The sequence below is a fragment of the Spermophilus citellus genome (assembly GCF_964194105.1).
Source record: "Spermophilus citellus genome assembly, chromosome: 3".
Lineage (NCBI taxonomy): Eukaryota > Metazoa > Chordata > Mammalia > Rodentia > Sciuridae > Spermophilus > Spermophilus citellus.
This window is the reverse complement of record NC_138184.1, coordinates 176,289,381-176,310,252: the sequence shown is the minus strand read 5'-3', so window position 1 is coordinate 176,310,252 and position 20,872 is coordinate 176,289,381. Positions and strand designations below refer to the sequence as shown.

The 20,872-nt window shown below is 32.8% G+C and overlaps 1 protein-coding gene across 1 annotated transcript in view; it reads left to right on the top strand.

The window, feature by feature from the left end:
* The window catches only part of COG5 (component of oligomeric golgi complex 5), a 336,390-nt gene that overhangs the window by 178,730 nt on the left and 136,788 nt on the right, over positions 1-20,872 (top strand). The window contains exon 8 of the mRNA XM_081282899.1: positions 13,365-13,530. Coding sequence (XP_081139025.1) covers positions 13,365-13,530 — 166 coding nt within the window. The remainder of the gene's footprint in view (positions 1-13,364; positions 13,531-20,872) is intronic.

Sequence of the window (20,872 nt, the reverse complement as noted above, 5' to 3'; positions counted from 1 at the left end):
ATATTGCATCATATTATTTCCCAAGCAGAAAAACAAAAGTAATTTAAATTTAGTAAAGAAAATAATTGTGCCATATTCTGAAATGCTTCTGAGGCGATCGTAGTCTGTTTTTCTTTTTTTTCTTACAAAAATTATCATTTTGCTCATCACATTATATCTTTTTGTCTAATTTTATATAATAATTTACAAAATTTGAGATTTCATTTAAGATTGATTTATTGAAAGTCATAGTGACCATTTATAGAGGAATTATTTTTAGAATATTGAATATTTCATTTAAAGTGAAAGCATTGTCTAGAAAATATCACTACTTTATAGGTAGAAATTTCATTCTTAATACCGTAGTATTTTAAAATTTTTTTTAGTTTTTCTGTTTTGGGATCTCTTATAGTTGTCAGATTCTGTTTCTCACCTGCAAAATTGGTACACCTGGAGAACTTCTAAAGACAAATGGTGGACAGGATGGCCAGCTACAGAAAGTATAAATAGGCAGTGAAGGGCCCAAGATCTAAACCTGGCCTGCCACTAAGCAGCTGTGGGGGGGTTTACCCTCTTGCTATCTTTGTTTCCTTAACTCAAAAGAACATTGCAGTTTTTAACCTACCTTACCTGTTTGGTGATGACAAAATGCAATTAGTGGATGTGCAGGCTCCTTTTAACAGCTAGAAGCAATATTCATTTATAAAGCATTGTTATCTTGGGAAGAGCATCTTCTTGGCCATGTACTATTTTCAGCAGATCAGGATGGGGCATTTTAATGAATCTAGACCACCCAAGAGTTTACCAATAATAGGTGTGGTTTTGTAAAGAGATGGATTTGGTAGGGAATGTAAAAGAACAAAAAGTGGAGGTTCTAGACCTGTTCCTGGAACACTGAGAAAATAGGTCCACAAAATAGACAGTTTAAAGATGAGCAGTGAATTGAAGTACTTACATTGTGTTTCTCAGGATTACTTGTGGGATGAGGTGGAGGCTACTCCTATTAAGGACAGTGTCTAATTTTAGTGATTCAAACTATATAAAGTTGTGATTTGCAGCAGAGTGTGGGGAGTCAGGTAAGTGAGGGAAGAAGTTGATTAATTGTCCTATGCCGATTTAAATCATCAACTCCCCAGAGATGACAGCGATCTGGAGTACTAGGGAAGAGAAAGTTTCTTCATGGACAGTTTTCTTTGGAACTTTAAACTTGAGGAAAATTTGTGGTGTGCAGGTAGGTACTTTTTAGCAGGATGGAACTAAATTGTTTATTTGTTCAGAAAGGTAACACAGTACTGGTTTCCCAACAGTGAGTTGAGATTCTTATCAGCCATGCTGATATTTCATCAGTCCCAGTAAAATTAGAAGTAAGAACTTGGTCATAGTATTTAAAGAGTATCTCTGGTTCTGAGAATTTCTCATCTAATTTTATTTACTTATTTTTTGGTATTTCAATATTTTATGAGTAATGATAGTAGAGGGGTTTTTTTCCCCTTAACAAAATAAAAAGATATTATTACTTTCTGGTCATTCTCTTTACAGACTTTTCTTTAATTGTTATTTTCAAGAAAACATTGTTATTTGGAAGGGGCTTTAATATGAAATGCATACTTGAATCCCTGTTTTGCCTTCTGTTCTTTGTTGCCTAATTCTCTTAATTCCTCAATGCCCTACCTTTCCCATCCTTAATTAGGAAATAATAATAACTACCTTGAACATTTATTGGAGAAGGTATCATGTATATCAAGAGCCTAAAATAATACCTTGTTCATAATAGAGCTTACTAGGTGATTACAGCAGAAATACTTATTCAAGACCATAAACTTCCTCACTGTTAAATTGGGGTTTCTGTCTTTGAATAGAGACAATATTTTTGAATTCTGTACAAAGGACACTTAGAGAGCTCTAAAACTATGGAGAATGTCCAAAATGGCATTTCTGAAGAAAATAGGGTCTTTAAATTTGGTTGCCAAGGATGATATAAGCAGTGGTTCTCAAACTTGGGAGTTTATAAGTCACTTCGGGTCCTTGTTTTGAAATGCACATTTGTTACACATGCAAAAGAATGAAGTTGGATTTTTACCTTGTACTATATACAAAAAATTAACTCAAAATGGATCAAAGACCTAAATGTAAGACCTAAAAATATAAAACTCCTCAACGAAACCAGAGAAAAAGCTTCATAATATCAGATTTGGCAGTGATTTCTGGGATATGGTACCCAAAGCACAGGCAATGAGAAGAAAAATAGACGGATGAATCTGCATCCCACTTGAAAACTTCTGAACAAGGAAGGAAACAGAATAGTGAATAAAGGCAACTTTCAGAATAGGAGAAGATCCTTGCAAAACATATACCTGAGAAGGGGTTAATATTTAGAATATATAAAGGCCTCCTACAACTCAACAACAAAAATCCCAGTCAATAAATGGAAAAAAGACTTGAATAGACAGAAAAGACATAAAAGTTACCAACAAGCATATGAAAACATGCATAATATCACACATTTTTAGGGAAATGCAAATCAAAACCACAATGAGATATTACCTGCTCCTGTATGTTGGCCACTATCAAAACAACATAAGATCATAGGTGTTGGTGAGTATGTGAAGAAATTGGAATCTTTGTGCCCTGTTATTAGGAACTCCATGCAATTTAACAACTTCCTATGCTGTATTCTTCCAACCCTCGACAACCTCCATTCTACTATCTCTCTGAATTTGAGTACTCTGGGTACCTCACATGAGTGGAACCATATTGTTTTTGTCTTTTTGTGACTAGCTTTTTCACTTAGCATAGTGTCCTCACAGTTTATCCATGTGTAATATGTTAGAACCTCCAACGTTTTAAAGCCTGAACAATATTTCATTATATGCATGTACTACATTTTGTTTATTCATTAGTGAACACTGGGTTTCAAGCGTATGTGTCTTTTTGTTGCCCTAATCCTATGTATTGGTTTCCTAATATGCAATTAAAAATTTCCACAGACTAGGTGACTTAAAACAATAGAAACATGTTCTTTTATATTTGTGGAGGCTAGAAGTAAAATCAAGGTGCTGACAGAAGCACCCTCCCTCTCCCCAAAAACAAAAGGCTCTAGGGAAGACTCCTTTCTTGCTTATTCCTCACTTTTGGAAGATCCCATCATTCATTTGCCCTTGAAGATTTATAACTGTATTATTCCAATGTGTGGCTCTGGCCTCTGTTGCCACATGGTATTTTTCACTGTGTGTGTTTCGGTATATATTCTTTTCATACAGGGGCAATCATTATCCAGTATGACCTTATCTCAACTAATTACATCTGTTTCTAGATTAGATCACATCCTGAGATTATGATAGTGCATAAATTTTGTGGTGACAGTTTTTACCTCACTCTGTCTTTTAAAATTTAATCCATTTGTTAAGTATGTAAATATTTGTTAGTCAGCTGTGGCTGCCATAACAAAATGAAACAGACTAATGGCTGAAACAACAGGTATTTATTTCCTCAGTGTTCTGGAAGCTGGAAAAGCTAAGACTAGGGTCCTGAAGGATTTGATTTCTGGCAAGGACCCTCCATGTCTCCTAACATGGCAGAGTGTGAGAGCAAGCGAGGGAGATATGAGAGCAGGACATAAGCTCAAATTCCCTATTATCTCTGGTAAGGGCCTTAATCCCTTAAGACCAGCCCCATCCCACCCCTTGTCACTATCACATCCACTTTAATCTCCCAAGAGCCAGTCCTCCAAACACCAACTCTGAAGATACAGTGGGAAAACCAAACTCAGACTCAAACCTGGTTTCTCTTGCTGTAATAACACAGATCTCTTCTGTGGCTCCAAAAGATGTGAGGGGATTTCTTCCCACCACCAAGCCAGCATTCAGTTCTATAGTAGTCTGGGTAATCTAGCTGGGTAATCCTGTAATCTAATTCAAGGTTCAGTCTTCCAGACAATTCCCCAGTCTCACCCACTTCAGATGCCAGTTGCAAGTCTCAGGTTATTTGCCTATTCTTTTGACTGTGAACCTGGGTTTCTACAATCCCCTTCTTGCCTTCCATTAATTTGCTTGAGCAGCTCATAGAACTCAGGGAATCATACTTACTGGTTAATTTTAAAGGACATTACAAAAGATAGAGATGAAGAAGAGATGCATAAGGCAAGGAATGTGGGAAGGGGTGTGGAGATTTCATGCCTACTCTGTGCACACCCTCCCAGGAACCTCCATGTACTCAGCTCTCTAGAAGCTCTCCAAACCCTGTTCTTTTGGGGTTTTGTGGAGTCTTCGTTACATAGGCATGATTGATGAAATCTTTGGCCATTGGTGATCAACTTAACTTTTGGCCCTTCTCTCCTACCTTATCCTGTCTTAATCTTTGTAATGACCAATCCCCATTCTGAAGCTAGTACCGCCAGCCATCAGTCAACTCACTAAAAAGACACATCACTTTGAAGATGCCAAGGATTTTAGGAATTATACACCAGGAAAGGGGACTAAGACCAAATATATATTTTGAAATATCACTCTAGTAAATTGTGGGATAGACTATAAGAATTTTGGGAGACATAGACATTCAGTCCATAACAGTCTTTAAAATTAAAATAGAAATTTCATATTAGGTATTATTTGGGGAGTGAGTTATGTATTTATTTTGAGATAGAGTCCTGTGATATTGCCAGACTGGCTTCAAAATACTGAGTTTAAGCAATCCTGCCTCATCCTCTAGAGTAGCTGGGAATAAAGGTGTGCATCCACATGCCTGGTGTGGGAGTTGCTTATTTTAAAAAACAATCATATACAAGTTTAATAGTGTATACATGCAAGCATAATTCTTGCTTGTATTGTTTTGGGAAAAAGTTAGGTAACATTCATATTTAATAAGTTAAATATATATATATATATTTTTAGAGAGAGAGGAGAGAGAATTTTTTTAATATTTATTTTTCAGTTTTCGGTGGACGCAACATCTTTATTTTATTTTATGTGGTATTGAGGATTGAACACAGTGCCCCGTGCATGCCAGGCGAGCGCGTTACGGCTTAAGCCACATCCCCAGCCCCTATATATTTTCTTATTCTATATATTTGCCCTAAAATAAACTATAAATTATTGATAATTTTTAGGTATTTAATAAGAAGTCTTGCCTGATATATATATATATCTATATATCGTTATTATACTACCTCTTTCACTTCCTGTTATTTCTTTCAGAGTTTTAAAAATTAAAATCATAACAGAAAAGTGCACTCATCATGGGAATGTAGCTCAGTTGATTTTTCACAAAGTGAACAAGCATGTATGACTAGCATTTAAATTAAAAAAAATACTATAAGCATTCCACAAGTCCTTTCTTAATTAGCAAGTGCCCTCAAGTAATTCTTACAGTTATACCAAAATTAGAGAGCCATTTTCGTAGGCACCTGGGCTTGCAGAAGGTATTTCTTTAGATTTTTATCTATCAGGGATCAGGTTGGTGTATTTATTTTCTAAAATGTTCAGTGTCATTCACAGACTTTTGTATATGCTGTTTCTCTGCTTTGATATGCTTTTATATGCTTTACTTCTCCTTCTCTGTGTCTTCCATACCTATTTACCTCAAGTTCTTACATCTTCCCATGGACTTTTTCATTTCAGGTCTTAGCTGAGACTCCTTTTTTAAAGAGTGTTTCTTTATTCCTCCATCTTTCTTCCCTCTCAGAGTTTGAGCAATTGCTCCTTCTGCATATTTTCTTTAATCCTTCTTTTTCCTTTTCCCACATTCTAATTGCCAGTTGACTTTATTCTCCATTAGACCATAAATATTGAAAGGTCAGACAGTAGAATATTTTTATTATTATTATTAGTAGTAGTACCTCAGAAAGTGTCAGCACATGCACAATATCAATCATACACATAGATGATAAAATTATTATGTTTTAGTATTGGAAAGTGCATTTAGTTCATCTAGTTCAGTCTTCTCTGCTATTAAATAGTAAATTAAAAGCCTTAATTTTATTAATAAGGACTCAGAAAGAGCCAGTGGTTAAAGTATATGGTATATGTGTGTAATGAGACAGAATAGTGGGGAAAGGACACTAATGTATCTCTAGGATATTAAACACTGAAGAATCTGTTATTCTTCACTTGAATCATACCTAGAAGCAATTATTTTGTCTTCAGTTCTTCTAATATTTCAGTTCCATTTCTTACTATTCTATCTCCCAATTTCTATTCTCTTACTCCCACTGATTTTGTTATTTATTTACCCCTTTGTGATTTTTGGTTTCCAATACCTGTTTTCATTCTTTATTACTTCAATCTAGTTTGCTACCTAGACTAGTTTTCTATGATTATACATTTCAAAAATTTTCACATTTCCAACAAAGAATTACCCATTAGTATCTTAGACTAATCCATAATAATTAAGTAGTTCATTAACAGCAGCTTTACATTTTCCCACCCCTGCGGTCTCCCAGACACTCCCTCAAATGATCTTCTTTTGATTTGTATATTTCTATACTCAGTTCTCCAAGTGAGATATGGTTCTTTCTTCAAAAATATAGTACGCTTTTTTCTCTGTCTTGTTCATTGTAGTTAGTCAGCATCGAGTTTCTTTTTAGTGTTTCAAAATCTCTTCTATCTATCCTGTTTATTATATTCTTGTATTAGTTGGCTTTATCTTACTGCAACAAAATATCTGATATAGGCTACTTATAAAGAGAGATTTTCATACATGGTTCTAGAGGTTCAAATCCAAGATTGAGCATCCCTGTTTGACTGTCTGGTGAGGTTGAGCATAGTGGGAATACCTGTCAAGAGTGAATTCTCGTGTCTTGAAACAGGAAGCAGAAGGAAAGGAAGAGATTGGGGCCCTCAATCCCTTTGGAGGGCACATTTCCTGTGACCTAAGGACTTCTCACTTGCCCTACCTCTTCAAGGTCCACAGCACCTTTCAGTTACCACTCTGGGAACCAAGCCAACTGTCTTTGGGGACAGTTGTCCAAACTAGAGTAATTCTCATTGCAGTTCACTAGTGCATGCTGTTTTTTTTTCTATTGTTTTTTAATTACTAATTGGCAAAGCCAATTTAATTTATCTCCTTAAACAACCTAGGATATGGTATTTAGAACATCAATAATTTTTCTGTTACTAACCAAACAAAATAAGAATTTCACAGAATGCCACTTAATTCTGTCAATGACTAGACTCTTTTCATTTCATAGTTATCTTTTATTATCATTCTTTTTTCATGTATACAACACTCCAGACAATAAAATCTATTTACTGTTCCTTAGGTATAAACTGTAGTTTTCTGTAGTCATTTCTTTGTATACTGTGTTCTTTTGTTTTTAACCAGAAAATATTTATCTCTATGAATAAATGATTCTCTTCTTTCAAAGTATGGCAAAGACATCTAATCCAGTGGTTCCAAAATGCTTATTTTCAGGTAGCTGCTCGGTGGACTGTGTTAGAATCATCTAAATAGCTTTGAAAAATATTAATAACTAGGTCTTAATCTGGTCTAGCTGAATCAAAAATTTTAGAATTGAGATCTTATCAGCTCCTTCTCCCCTCCCCCCAAAACATATCTCCAGCTGGGGTTGGGATTCCATTCTTTTATTTGTTCTCATCGTTTTGAAGTTTACAAGATGGAGACACAGAGAAATGAAGTGATTTCCTCAGGGTTGCCCAAACAGTATTTGTTTTGTAACTTTACTTATTTCAACAATTAAAGTTGGAGTGACAAAAAATTTCTTAGGAACAGGAATAGACACTATTCTTAGAATTCTTACATCTTTTGGAACATTAGAAAATGGTCTGAGTGCAAATGTATGATATGTCAAGATCATTGTACTGTCATGTGTAACTAAGTAAAACAAATTAAAAAAAAAGAAAAGGCAATTTCATATATTTCAAATCCCTAAATGTAGTTTTAGATTTTTGAATGAAGAAAATATACTGAAAACTCCATTTGAACTAGAGTTGGCTTATGTTTGCTAGTTTTTTGTTTGTTTAATTTCTACGTTGCTTTAAAGAGAGAAGGTTTTGTTTGCAGTTGAATTTGGTGTAGTATAGTGAGGAGTATATCTCCTTTCTCCTTTGATTATTCCAATCAAAATAAAATAATACAAGAACAACAACAACAACAACAAAAAGAAAGAATGAAAATGGTCTGAGGACCAATATTTTCTATTAGTAGTGTACTGAATACCAAATATTGTAAATGTGTTATCTCAGTAGTCTTTCCAACAGTTTCATGAAAAATATATTTAAAAACCAAAAAATAGAAATTTACTTACTCATTCACTTATCCTAAGACTAATTTTAAAAGTCTCAAGTTTTTCCCACTATAGCATGTTGCTAACAGATCAAGGTGGGGGTAGCTAATGTTTTATTGAGCTTCTCTTCTCTATTACAAATGCTAATTAGTTATGAGAATTACTGTGGGCCAGCATGGTGGTACATGCCTGTAATCAGGCTTGAATGTAGGAGTTTGAGGCCAGCCTAGGCAACATAGTAAGACCTTATCCTCCAAAATATATTTTTTGATTTTACTATTAGGTGAGTACCATTATTTTTTGCCATCATACAGATGAGGAGACTAAGTATTAAATAAGTTAAGTCATTTGGTTTTGGTGACTAAGTGCTAGAGCTTGGATTGTATGCTAGGTCTGAGTCCAAAGTCTGTGAAGTAGAAATAACAAAAGCAAATAATAGAATTAATGAAGCCTAACATTTTTTATTTTATAAGATTAATAAATTGAAATAAATTATTAAATGCCCCCAAAGACTGTGAGACAGAAAACAAACAAATTAAAAAGACACAGGATGAAGAGATGATCTAATAAGACATCCAACAAAAACTAAAAAGAGAGTAAGAGGGCATTAGGTATAACTTTATAATAACAGATTTGAAAGTTTAGGTAAAATTGACAAAATCCTAGGAAAACAACCTGCCAAAAGGAACATAAGGAAAATTAGAAAGTCTGAATAGTTTTATGTCCATTAACAAAATTGAACATCATTCAAAACCTTCCCTGTGACAAAACTCCAAGGGCAGATAGTTTCAGGGATGAATTCTTCCAAACATTAAAGGAAAAAATAAACCAATGTTATGTAAACTTTATCCAGTAATTGAGAAGAGGAAACACACACACCTCTGCTTATTTTATGAGGCCAGAATAACCTTGATATCAAAACAAAGACATTATAAGAAAGGAAAATTACTAGCTGTCTTTCCAAAATTGATGCAAAAATGCTAAGAAAAAGTATTAGCAAATATAAGCCAGGAAAATCTAAAAATGATAATTTATCATGACCAAGATGGCTTTAGTCCAGAAGTACAATGTAATTACTTAAATACAGGGGGGGAAATGATCATCTCAGCAGGTGCAGCAACGTAAATCAACGTCAGTCTGATTAAAAATACTCTCAGCATACCAAGAATAAACTTCTTTAATATGATAAAGGAGTTATCAAAAGCCTCAGTGATGAAATATTTAAGACTTTTCACCTGATAACACTCAAGGATAATACTCTATTTTTTTTTTTTTTTTTGGTCAACATTCCACTGGAGATCCTATCCACAGTAATAAGGAAAAACAATAAAATAAAGGAAGATTGGAAAGAAAGAAAGAAAAAATATTCTTAGATAACATGGTTATACATATATAGCAAAACAAAACAGTCTACAGATGAAATATTAAAATTAATAACTGAATTTTGTACATTTATTAGGCTAAAATTCAATATATAAAAATCAATTGTATTTTTTAATATGCTTGCAACAGACAAAATTTTTTAAAGTTACCATTTACAGTCTCCAAAAATGCATAGATTAATTCAAATGAAAAAATATATAAGAACTCTTAACAGAAAGCTATCAAACATTATTAAGAGAGATTAAAGAAAACAAGAATAAAAGAAGAGAGAGAACCATATTCATGAGTTGCAGAGCCAGTAACATAAAAATACCAATTCTAAATTTATTTATTGTTATAACTTAGTTACAAATAAAATTCCATATTTTTAAAAATTGAAATTGTCAAGTTAATTCTTAAATTAAAATGAAAATATTATGAACCAAGAATATTTCATAATCAGTTGAAGAACAGATAAACCAATTGTGAATGATTAAATGGAGTTTCTGGAGGATAACTTTATGAATGAAAGACATCTTTATGAATGTGAGTCAGGGACTACTTTTTAAATAAGACACTGAAAGTGTTTACATAAGGAGTAAGGTTGATAAAAAGGATAACATTGAAATTGTGAATTTCTTTCCCTTAAAAGACTTTATTAAAAGAGGGAGAAGGGGCTGGAGTTGTGGCTCAGTGGTACAGCACTTGCCTAGCATGTGTGAGGCACTGGGTTCGATTCTCAGCACCACATACAAATATATGAATAAAATAAAAGCCCACTGATGTTTAAAAACAACAACAACAACAAAACTGTGTTTAAAAAAAAGAGAGAGAGAATATATTTACAATACAGTCATCAAAGTCATAAAATCCAATATATATATATAAACAAATATTACAAATACGTAAGTAAAAAAATGGGCAAAAATGATAAGCATGAATTTCACAAATGATAATCCAAATAGATAATTAACATTGCAAGAAGGAGTAACTTGCTCAGTCATCATAGAACTGCAGTGTTCACTCAAAAGAATAGCTGAAATCAAAGGGGCTGATTGTTTTAATTTTGTGTAAGTTTGTTGAGCATCCACAATTGTCATATATTGTTGGTGATGTTATAAAGTATTATAGTAGCTTTGGAAAAATGGCCGAATCTATAAACACTTAAACATAGAAATACCTGGTAATTCAGCAGTTCACCCACACAGCAGAAATTCATGTGCATATCTGTTTACTGCAGTGTTCATTGCAGCATTAATTAAAATATCTAAAACTGGAAATAACCCAAGTATTTATCAATACTTGGATGGATAATCTAAATTTCTACAGTGGAATTCTACACATCAATAAAAAGAATCAACTACTGCTACATGCAATATGGTGGAAAGATTCCACAAATAATGTTAAACAAACAAAGTCAGACACAGAAAAATACGAACTCTAAAATTCAGTGTATGTCAAGTTCACAAACAGGCAAATCTAATCTATCATGTTTCAGAAGTTATGGTAGTGATGATATTTAGAGAGGTGCAGCTTGGGAGCCATACAGGTTTTCGAGGTGCTGACACCATTGTGTTTCGTGATCTAGTTGGTAGTTTAGTCTGTTTATTTTATTATAGTTCATAAAGTTGTGCTTATATAATGTGCACAATCCTCTGTATGTTACTTTAAGAATTTTATTTCAAATAATTATTTTGTAGCACCTTTGCTAACAATGCATATATCTGTATTAAACCATATTCATCTATATATATCTTAATATATCTTAATTGGTATTAATTGGAAAAGTAGCTGTTAATTGGAAAATTTTAAATTATGTCTAGAATTATATGTGTTATAAATTATAAATATTTCTTTAATATATGCTTTAGTAATGAGCTATATACATTTATTTTTTGAAAAGATTTTGGAAGTTAATTTTTGAAGCAGAGAATCATGAAAACTGTTTTATTTTAACTAGGCCTTTAAAGTTGAATAAAACAAAATGTTTTTCAGTTAATGTACGCAAAAATTTTACAGTATACTTTCACTGGTACCTGATAATAAAACTACTGTATGTGGAGTGTTATGCTTTTCAGATCCTTTCAAAATTGTCAAGGCAATAAGTATAATTTAAAATATCTATCTGTATTCTGGTTTTATAAGATGTAAGTATTCTTTGGAAGATGCTTTCTTGGATTGTGATGATATATGAAATTTCTTTACAGTTGTCTTATTTTGATTTCTTGATCTCTACTAAAATGTAAAAAAAATGTGTATATTGCTTTTATGCACACGCACATATATGTCTCTTTTGGGAGAAATGGAATAACAACAATAAAAAACAAATGTTGTACCCTGTTTTTAGTTTATAATTTTATATGAAGTTGCTTACTTTATCTCCTGTGTCCTTTGTTGGTGTACTAGTACAAAATTGAAAGTGTATACTAGAGGTAAATTCTATTATAATCATATTAAATTAAGCTTTTTATTAGACCATACCTTAATTTGAATGATATTCATTTGCTTCTTTTTCTCGTTTAATGAAAATCTCCAATGGGTATTGTTATTCTCCAGCTCAGTTTCCTGTTACTGTCTTTAAGCTGACTATGCTTTATCTTTCTGTGTGTGAGCTTGTGTATTTGCATTGCATACTATTATTTTAAATAGTAAATACAGTAGATTTCAGAAAATACCTTTTGTCTTATTCTTAAATTTAATCATGTAAACAATGAAATAATTCAACTTTTTAATTATGTCTCTAATAATAGACAGTAAATTATAAATGGAAAAAGAGTTTCAGCTCTTTGGGCCTAGAAGTATATGTTGTATTAACAGCTTCTAGCTGATAATTAAGTCATTTACTTACCAAACAAATCCAATAATTTGTATTACTCTGGACTAAATCTACTCATTGACCATGTTTCAACTTCCTGTCTTATCTGCTGCCTCTCTCTTTTTTACTTTGCTCTGCATACCATCATGGCCTTCTTGCTGTTTCATTAGCATGCCAAGTACATTTCTTAATACTTTCATTGATAACACTGCCCAGGTCTATAGTTCCTCAAATCTTCTTTAGACTACCTCTATTAGGATAATCAGGTCTGTTTAAATATCCAATCAGAGATGTGTTTTTTTTTGTGTGTGTGTGTTTACTCCTCTCTCTATAGTAATCCTAATCATTCTCTGTTTTTATTTTCTGCTATATTTTTTTTCTTATAGCATTCATCATTACCTGATATCTTTTTTTCTGTTTTGTACATTTCATAGTAAATATATAAGCTTCCTGTGAGCGGGATTTGTTTTACTACTGCATTTCCAACACAGAATTTTAACAGATGCACAGTAGTCATTGTATAAATATTTGTAGTTAGAGTGAGTGAATGGAAGAATTAAATATAAAGAAAAGTTATCAGTTCTCATGGCTAAGCCCTTGGCTAACTCTTCAGGATTCTTTTTTTTTTTTTTTTTTTTAAATTCTCTTATATATCTAGCATTTCTGTTCCAGCATGGCTCCTTTGTTGGGATTTGTGGTGAATTTTAAATAAGCTCTATTATTGTACAAAAAGCTTCTAAACTTGTTATTATCCTTTAAAGGTAGAGAAAGAGGGAAAGGGGAAAAATGATATACATGGTATTTAAATTTGTCTTTTATGATGTATAACTAAATTTAATATTTGTTTCAAATTGTTTTTATCTTCAATAATTTAAAAATGTGGTAGCAATTGTTCAAGGTTGTAGATTTACATTGATCTTATTTGTTTCTATTTATATCTGTTTCTACCCTACCTCAACTTTATTTAAGAATCCAACTCAAGTTGGAACAGCTCTTCAGGTTTTCCATAATCTTGGGACTTTGAAGGATACTATTACCAGTGTTGTGGATGGATATTGTGCTGCTTTGGAAGAAAATATCAACAGTGCATTAGACATCAAAGTTTTGACTCAGCCTTCACAGTCAGCTGTGAGAGGTATGGATATACTTTATATTTAGCTTCTTTATTTATTTATAACTGAGAAGTCCTTTGAATAGTATGTGAAACATTCATGTTTCAAAGCAATCTAATGACTCATTTTTTTAGTAGACAGAAAATGAGAGAGAAATTATGTTTCAGAATTTATTTATAAATTTTTTTGTCTAATCAGTGAGTTGTGGCCAATTGGTACATTCAGAACTAGATAAAGATCTCTAAACTATGGCATCATTTAGTTGAGAGGAAACAGATGCAAAAAAAAAAAAAAAGAACATATTTTTCTTCTGAAGTCCTTATCCTTATCCTCATATGTACTTCTTATTGAGTAAGAAAATATTTTTAAAAAATCTGCTATCTCTACTTTAGCGTTCTGGACTTTTCCTTATTGTAATTCTTATACTCAGGAGCAATAATGGATGATGGAATAGAAACTGATAAAATTCTGGGGGAAATTATAACCATAGCAAAGTCTAAAGGAAACTGCTGAAAGAAGGTGCATTCAAGGTGGAGAGAAGTCTGCACCTCTTCCTGCCAAGGTGAATGGATAGCATTCATACTTCTCCTCAAAGGGAAGAAAAGAGCATATATTATGTGCCCCTCTCATTTACTTCCTCCATCTCTCTTCTTACATTTTTTTTTTCTTTCTGTCCTGTTAGTATGGATGAGATATACCTTGCTTCTAGCAAAGGCCACTCTGCTTTTACATTAAATTCCATAATTCCAGGATATTGCTTTAGCACATACCTTCTCCCTATCTTGTCTCTATTTTCTTCTCTTCATCTCTTTTTCATCACACACAGTTATCCTGCCATATCTCCTTCTACTTAAACATAGTCATATCTATCATGACTGCATTTCTTTCTTCAGCTGAACTATCCTGTTTTATTTCATTAGCCTACAGAAAAACTTTCAAAATTTTTATGTGTACTTACTGTTTGCAGTTTTTCTCTTCCCATTTTCTAAGTGAAGGCATGCTAATCATCACAGAGTTATCCTCAAGAATAAATAAAATAATCTATGCAGAATTAATAACAGTTCCTGATTCCTGGCTAATATTAAAAACTTGCAAGCATTTATTGTTTTTTATATATTTGGTATATAATATGACCTCATAAATATGTTGCACTGGATAAAAAGAGATAAAATAATTGTAGGTCTCAGAGATTTATAAAGGTTAGCTTGTGAGTAGGTCGTATTAAGACTATTCCAGAATATCCTTGAAAATAAATTGCCATAGGAGATTTTACTCTCAACTTTTTCTAGCAATTATTATCAGAAAATTTGATCTAACATTTAAATTTCTAGGAGCAGTTTTATCTCATTCCCTCTTATGTTGTCAAGAAAAGGGAAAAAAATTAAAGCAGTTATTTACATCTGTCAATCTTAATGTAGGCCTTTTTTAGAATAAAGAGTCTTAAAACTGCCTTCCTATCATCTGTTAAGGAGTGGATTCCTGAATTTCATGTAGAAATCTTAAGCTTCAATTCTTTGTTTCAATATGTTTTAAAAGGAATAATCCTTATTACTTATAATTTTTAATGCCACATAGACAGTATTAATGTTAGTTTTCTCTTGTAGATTAGATTAAGGTTAGGTGAGAACATATTCATTAAAATGTTCAAGGATGATGGGGCCACCATATCAATAAATTTACTTGCAAATGGTTCAGGGAATTTTTCTCTCTTTTCTTTTCTTTCTTTCTTTCTTTCTTTTTTTTTTTTTGCAATACTTGTACATTTTCTACAAATTTAAGATTGTTTTAAAGTTTAAAAATATGTAAAATACAATTTTAAGGAAAATAATGTGAACTTGAACGTATAAAAATCTATAATTCAATAAGAAAAAGCTAACTCAATGAAAAGTTGATAAAGACTATGAATGGGCAGTTCATGTCAGAATATATCCATTAAACATATGAAAAATGGTTAACCTTTTTTGAAGCATATGATCTCGTTGTAAGGCAAATAAAGATACAGAAGCAGGGCAGAGACTGTCACGCAAAGACTCTTGCCATAATTAAACTTTGCCATAATTAAGCTTCTCCTCTTGTCAGAAAGATTTTTACAAAGAGTATCAGCAAGATGTCTATAGAGAGAATTGTGGTTTGCATCTTCCTCTTTCTTGTAAATGCCAGCTTTGCACACAAACAGTGTGATAGAGGGGCTGGGGCAGCGCAATTGCTTGGCATGTCTGGGGCACTGGGTTTGATTCTCAGCACCACATATAAATAAATAAAGGTCTATCAACAAGGTAAAAATAACCTTTTCTTTCCTTTTGCATATATATTTAACTAAAGTTTTTAAAAATTTTTTTTAAAAAAGGTGTGGTAGAGTTAGACTCTACAGTCAAGCTTGTTGTACAAAAAGATATTATCCCTGTTTTCTTGGTAAAAAAAAATTATAAAACCGGGCTGGGGATGTGGCTCAAGCGGTAATGTGCTCGCCTGACATGCACGGGGCGCTGGGTTTGATCCTCAGCACCACATAAAATAAAATAAAGATGTTGTGTCCACCGAAAACTGAAAAATAAATATTAAAAAATTCTCTCTCTCTTTAAAAAAAAAATATATATATATATATATAATCTCCTGTCTGGCCTAAAATGCACTTTCTGAGAACACAAAGAAAAAAATCAATTACTTTAATGTAAAACCTCCATGTCCTTCCTTCCAATGAGTATAAAGGTCAAAGAATTTTAAAAATCTTCGTTTAGAGGAAGAATTTTTTAGGCTGTAGCCCCCTCTGGACTCTGCAGTCTATAAACTTGCTTCGTGAAAATTTCTTGGGTGTCCAGCCCTTTCTGTCCTACTTTAATACTATTTCCCAATCTTCTGATTGTCAAAATCTAAGACAGCTATGTTATCTGACTGCAGAAACTCATACCTTTATTGTAACAAATGTTTCAACCAGTTAATATGAGGTTAAAAATTGTGTATTCTTCATGACCTTTTAATTTCTTTTATAAGCCTGTATCTAAGACAAATTTTCATATATGTATAAGGATTTTTATTGTACTATTGCATATAGTGGTAACAAGGTAAATATAATCTTTCCTTTCATGGAAAAATGAGCAAATAATTTATTAAATGATTTTGTAGCCAGCACTTAAATATAAAATTATAATTCTCAAAAACAGAACAGGTAAAAGTAAGTTTCAGAATTATATATATGTATATAATATATGATACCATATCTAAAGCTTAAGAAGAATACAACAGACTATAATATATATTGTTTTGCATGTGTAATACAAATATAAATACATCTAATGATGATCACCAATTTTAAGATTTACTTTGGAGAGAGAGCAAGGAAAGTGGGACCAGGAACGGAGAGAACCAGGAAGCGTCACTTCATATGATCTTGTATTTCTTGAGCTTGGTGACTAATATTTGTAAAATTATTCTGTATTTTTTTCTTTCTTTTTTGTACCATGGATTGAACCCAGGGGTGCTTTACCATTGAACTATATGTCTAGCTCTTTTTTATTTTTTATTTGAGACAGGGTGTCTCTGGGGCTGGTTTTGAAATTGTGATCCTCCTGCCTCAGCCTCCTGAGCTGCTGGGATTATAGGCATACACTACTGTGCCCGGCTCTATATACTTTTTTGTATGCATGAAATATTTATTAGTTTTGAATGATTGGTGCCTTTTTCATTTCCTTCTTTGTGCTTTTAAATGATTTGATTTTCATCTCATTCTTGTTAGTATTACTTTTCCATTTCTACATTTATCATTCCCTTGCCTGGATTTTATAATAAATTGGTCCCCCCCCAAATTTTTATGCGTTCTTTGATTTCTCAGTTCTTGCATAGAAGATGGAGTCTTTTGCCTTTATATTTAACTAATTTGGGCAAGTATAGATTCTTATTTTCACTTTTACTTAGAATTTTGTAGCTGTTTGTGGACCCCAAAATAATGTTTCTCTTTCCTATTGAATTTGAAAACAACTAAAATACAGATGTAGGGAACAAAAGGATGATAATTAAAATGTTGGCTTTATTACTGATTTAAAAAACAAAAACATGATGACAACAATAAAAAACAAACAACCTTGAATTGAAGGGCATAGCTTAGCTTTGAAACAAAATGAATTTCTTAATATAGCAACTCCAAATGAAACTTACTCCCCAATATTAGCCTGCCCTGGTGTACTTACCACTGATGGAGTGCAAGTCAGAATGCACCATTTATGCACAACAAGAGAGAAAGGAAGGGAATGAGTCAATTAGGTTCCATTTTATTAATCAGGTAAGTGGCTCCTTTTTACATGGGAATGGTGGAATAAGAGGTAGGAAAAGAAGGCAAGAATGTTCTTTTAATTGAAGTTCCCCCATATGAAAGACAAGGCCAGGGAAATGGAGGGTTCCCTCAAATATTAGACATGGCTCTACGGACTGCTAGGTTCAGGTGTTCATATTAGAGAATTTTCAGGCTAATCAGATTATTATACCACACATAGTATAACTTGCTTCTTCATGGATGTTCAGTGTTTTTTTTTCCCCCTTTGTCTTTGAATTTTAGTAACATTTTATGAATATATTTTAGGGTTAAATACCCTGTATCAGTTTTTTTTTTCTGAGAGTATATATTCCCTTTTATAGAGAAGTTTATCCTATTAAATATTGTTTGTTGTTGTTGTTGTTCCATTTGTTTTTCCCCAGGAACTTTAATTATGCATGTATTAGATCTTTGGTTTTTATGTCTGGTATCTTCTCTATAGTTGCTTTTGTGTCTTCATATTTCATTTTGAATGATTTCCTCTTTTCTGTTTCCCATGGTTTACTGTGTTTCCACCTTTGTTCATTATGTTTGTTTGTTTCTTTTGTTTGTTTTATTTTATTTTTAGTATTATCTTAATCTCTATGGTATTTTTCCAGTCATGATATTTCCTGTAATCACTTTGAAATAGCAGAAAACGGAGTAGCCCTTCCGGTTGTGTCTTGGGGGAATTCCTTTGGTGACCTATGTGTATCATTTCCTTTAGCTTATATCCTTTCCTCCTCTTTCCTCCTTTATCTACCTTAAGTCCAGTGTCCCTTTATTTCTGATTGCTTTTAGAGCACATCTTTCCTCAAATTTTGGACCTATCAAGAGTTTAATGTGACACATAGTGAGACTCTTTAAGCCATTCCTTTGTTAAAACCTAGCATTCTCAGCTTCCTCTACCAACTTTCATCTCACTTTACCTCCAGTGAACTCCCTATGTTAGAGGGCTAATTCTTATACAGTGATATCACTTTATAAGGGCTTCTTTTTCAGCTCTTCTCTGTCATTCTATAGTGTTTAACATTTTACTAGCTTTCCCCCTGGCCTGTCCATGTCTGTGGGTCTTATCTCCAATCAAAGAATCATTGGACAGCTTGTCCAGATTCTTACAGTTGATTTGAAAAGCAATGTGTTTCCTAATAATAGGTTAAGGTGTCAGCTATGTGGTCCCTTCCTTCCTTGTTTGTTTTTTTGTTGTTGTTGTTTTTTCCAGTACTGGGGATCATAATCAGGGCCTCTTGCATGCTAGGCAAGTCTCACTAAGTTACTTAGGCTGATTTTGAACTCCTCTTTAGCCTCCCAAGGAGCTGGGTTTTAGACAGGTGCCTCCATGCATGGCTTTATTTCTTCTTCATTTTGATTCATCTACTTCATTTGTTTCTTTGAAAATTTTTCCTACTTATTATTTGTTCTTATTTTTATTGACTTTAGAAGAGAGTAGTAAATTTAATTTTACACTGTCACCAGAAAATATTATATTTTGAGGAATTGTCAGTTTTTTTCTCATTTTAATAAAATTTAGTTTATGACACAATCTTGTTTCTTGAGTCTATTAAAACTTATACTGGCATCAGTTTTTCTGTTTTAATTATACTTTCTCTCCCTTTATATAGCTGTTCTCTATTTAGCCAATTATTTCTATAATGTTTTTATCTTCAGAAAGGTGTATTTAGCTTATGAGTATAAAAAAATCTTTATGTTTGAGTGGCTCAGGAGACTAAAGCTGGCGGATCATGAGTTCAAAGCCAGCCTCAGCAACCTTTTGAGGCCCTAAACAACTTAGCTAGTCCCTATCTCTAAATAAAATACAAAAAGGGCTGAAGGTATGACTCATTGGTTAAGCACCTCTAGTACCAAAAACAAAAACAAAAAATCTTTTGTTTTGTCAGAAAGAAAAATTGGTCCTCTAGAAATATTTGAAGCAGAGATCAATGATTGTGATCTTGTCTCTCAGTTTCTTCAAAGTAAATACAGAGAGATAATAATAGCTTATATTTCTGTTTGTATTTACTTTCAGAGCAATAGGTTAATGGGTGCCATAATTCTTTTTTTTAACCTATCATTTATTTTCCAGAAATTTAATATTCTTTAAATTCTGTCTCTCCCTCCCTCCCTCTCCCTCTCTGTCTGCCCCCCCCCCCGCCTTCTCTCCCCCCCTCTTTTTCTCTCTCTTTGTACCAGGCATTGAATCCAGGGACACTTAACCACTGAGCCACATCCACAGACATTTTAATTTTTTATTTTGATACAGGGTCTTGCTAAGTTGCTTAGGGCCTTTTTAAATTGTTGAGGCTGGCTTTGAATATTATATCATCCTCTTGCCTCAGCCTCCTGAGCTACTGGGATTACAGGCGTGTACCACCACACCTGGCAATATTCCTTAATATTCACAAAGGTATTCCATATCTTTTTCTCATTCTTATGGGTTTTTTTTAAAGTATTTTTATTAGCACATGGAGTTTGTTCTTGATGAGACAAGTTCAGATTGTTTAAGTATTATGTCTTTATTTCTTCCCTTACCAGTATGTGTACAGCGCTGCAAATAATTTTTCAAACAAGTTAGATCTATATTTTCAACAGGAATTATTAATACTTTTAAAGCCCAAAACGTCCTAGCTTTCTCTTTTCCATTATTTTCTACTATAATCCCACTTAAAACATAGCATTTATGTGCTAAAGGTACATATAATTATTTTTTAAATTAAGATTTGTTAAAAACTAGAGTGAGCCAGTTCATATGCATAGTAGTTCTGGTTTTCTTAATCTCATCCTTTTTAAAACCAGGAGTAGACTATTTAACCACAAAGGTGTCTTCGACTGCCTTAGTGTGGACTGATACTTATGTCTTTCAATTTGGGTTTATTTTTTTTTCATATTGAAACATTTCAATCTGTACTTATAGCTTTGTCTGTATTACATACAAAGAACGTTGTTAGACATTCTTACCCTCCAGAAATTTAACATTGATATGTTAATATTATTTAATATCAGTCTATATTCAGAAACTTTCAGATATCCCCCCCCAAGTTTTTTGATACTAGGGATTGAACCCAGGCACCACTGAGTTGTAT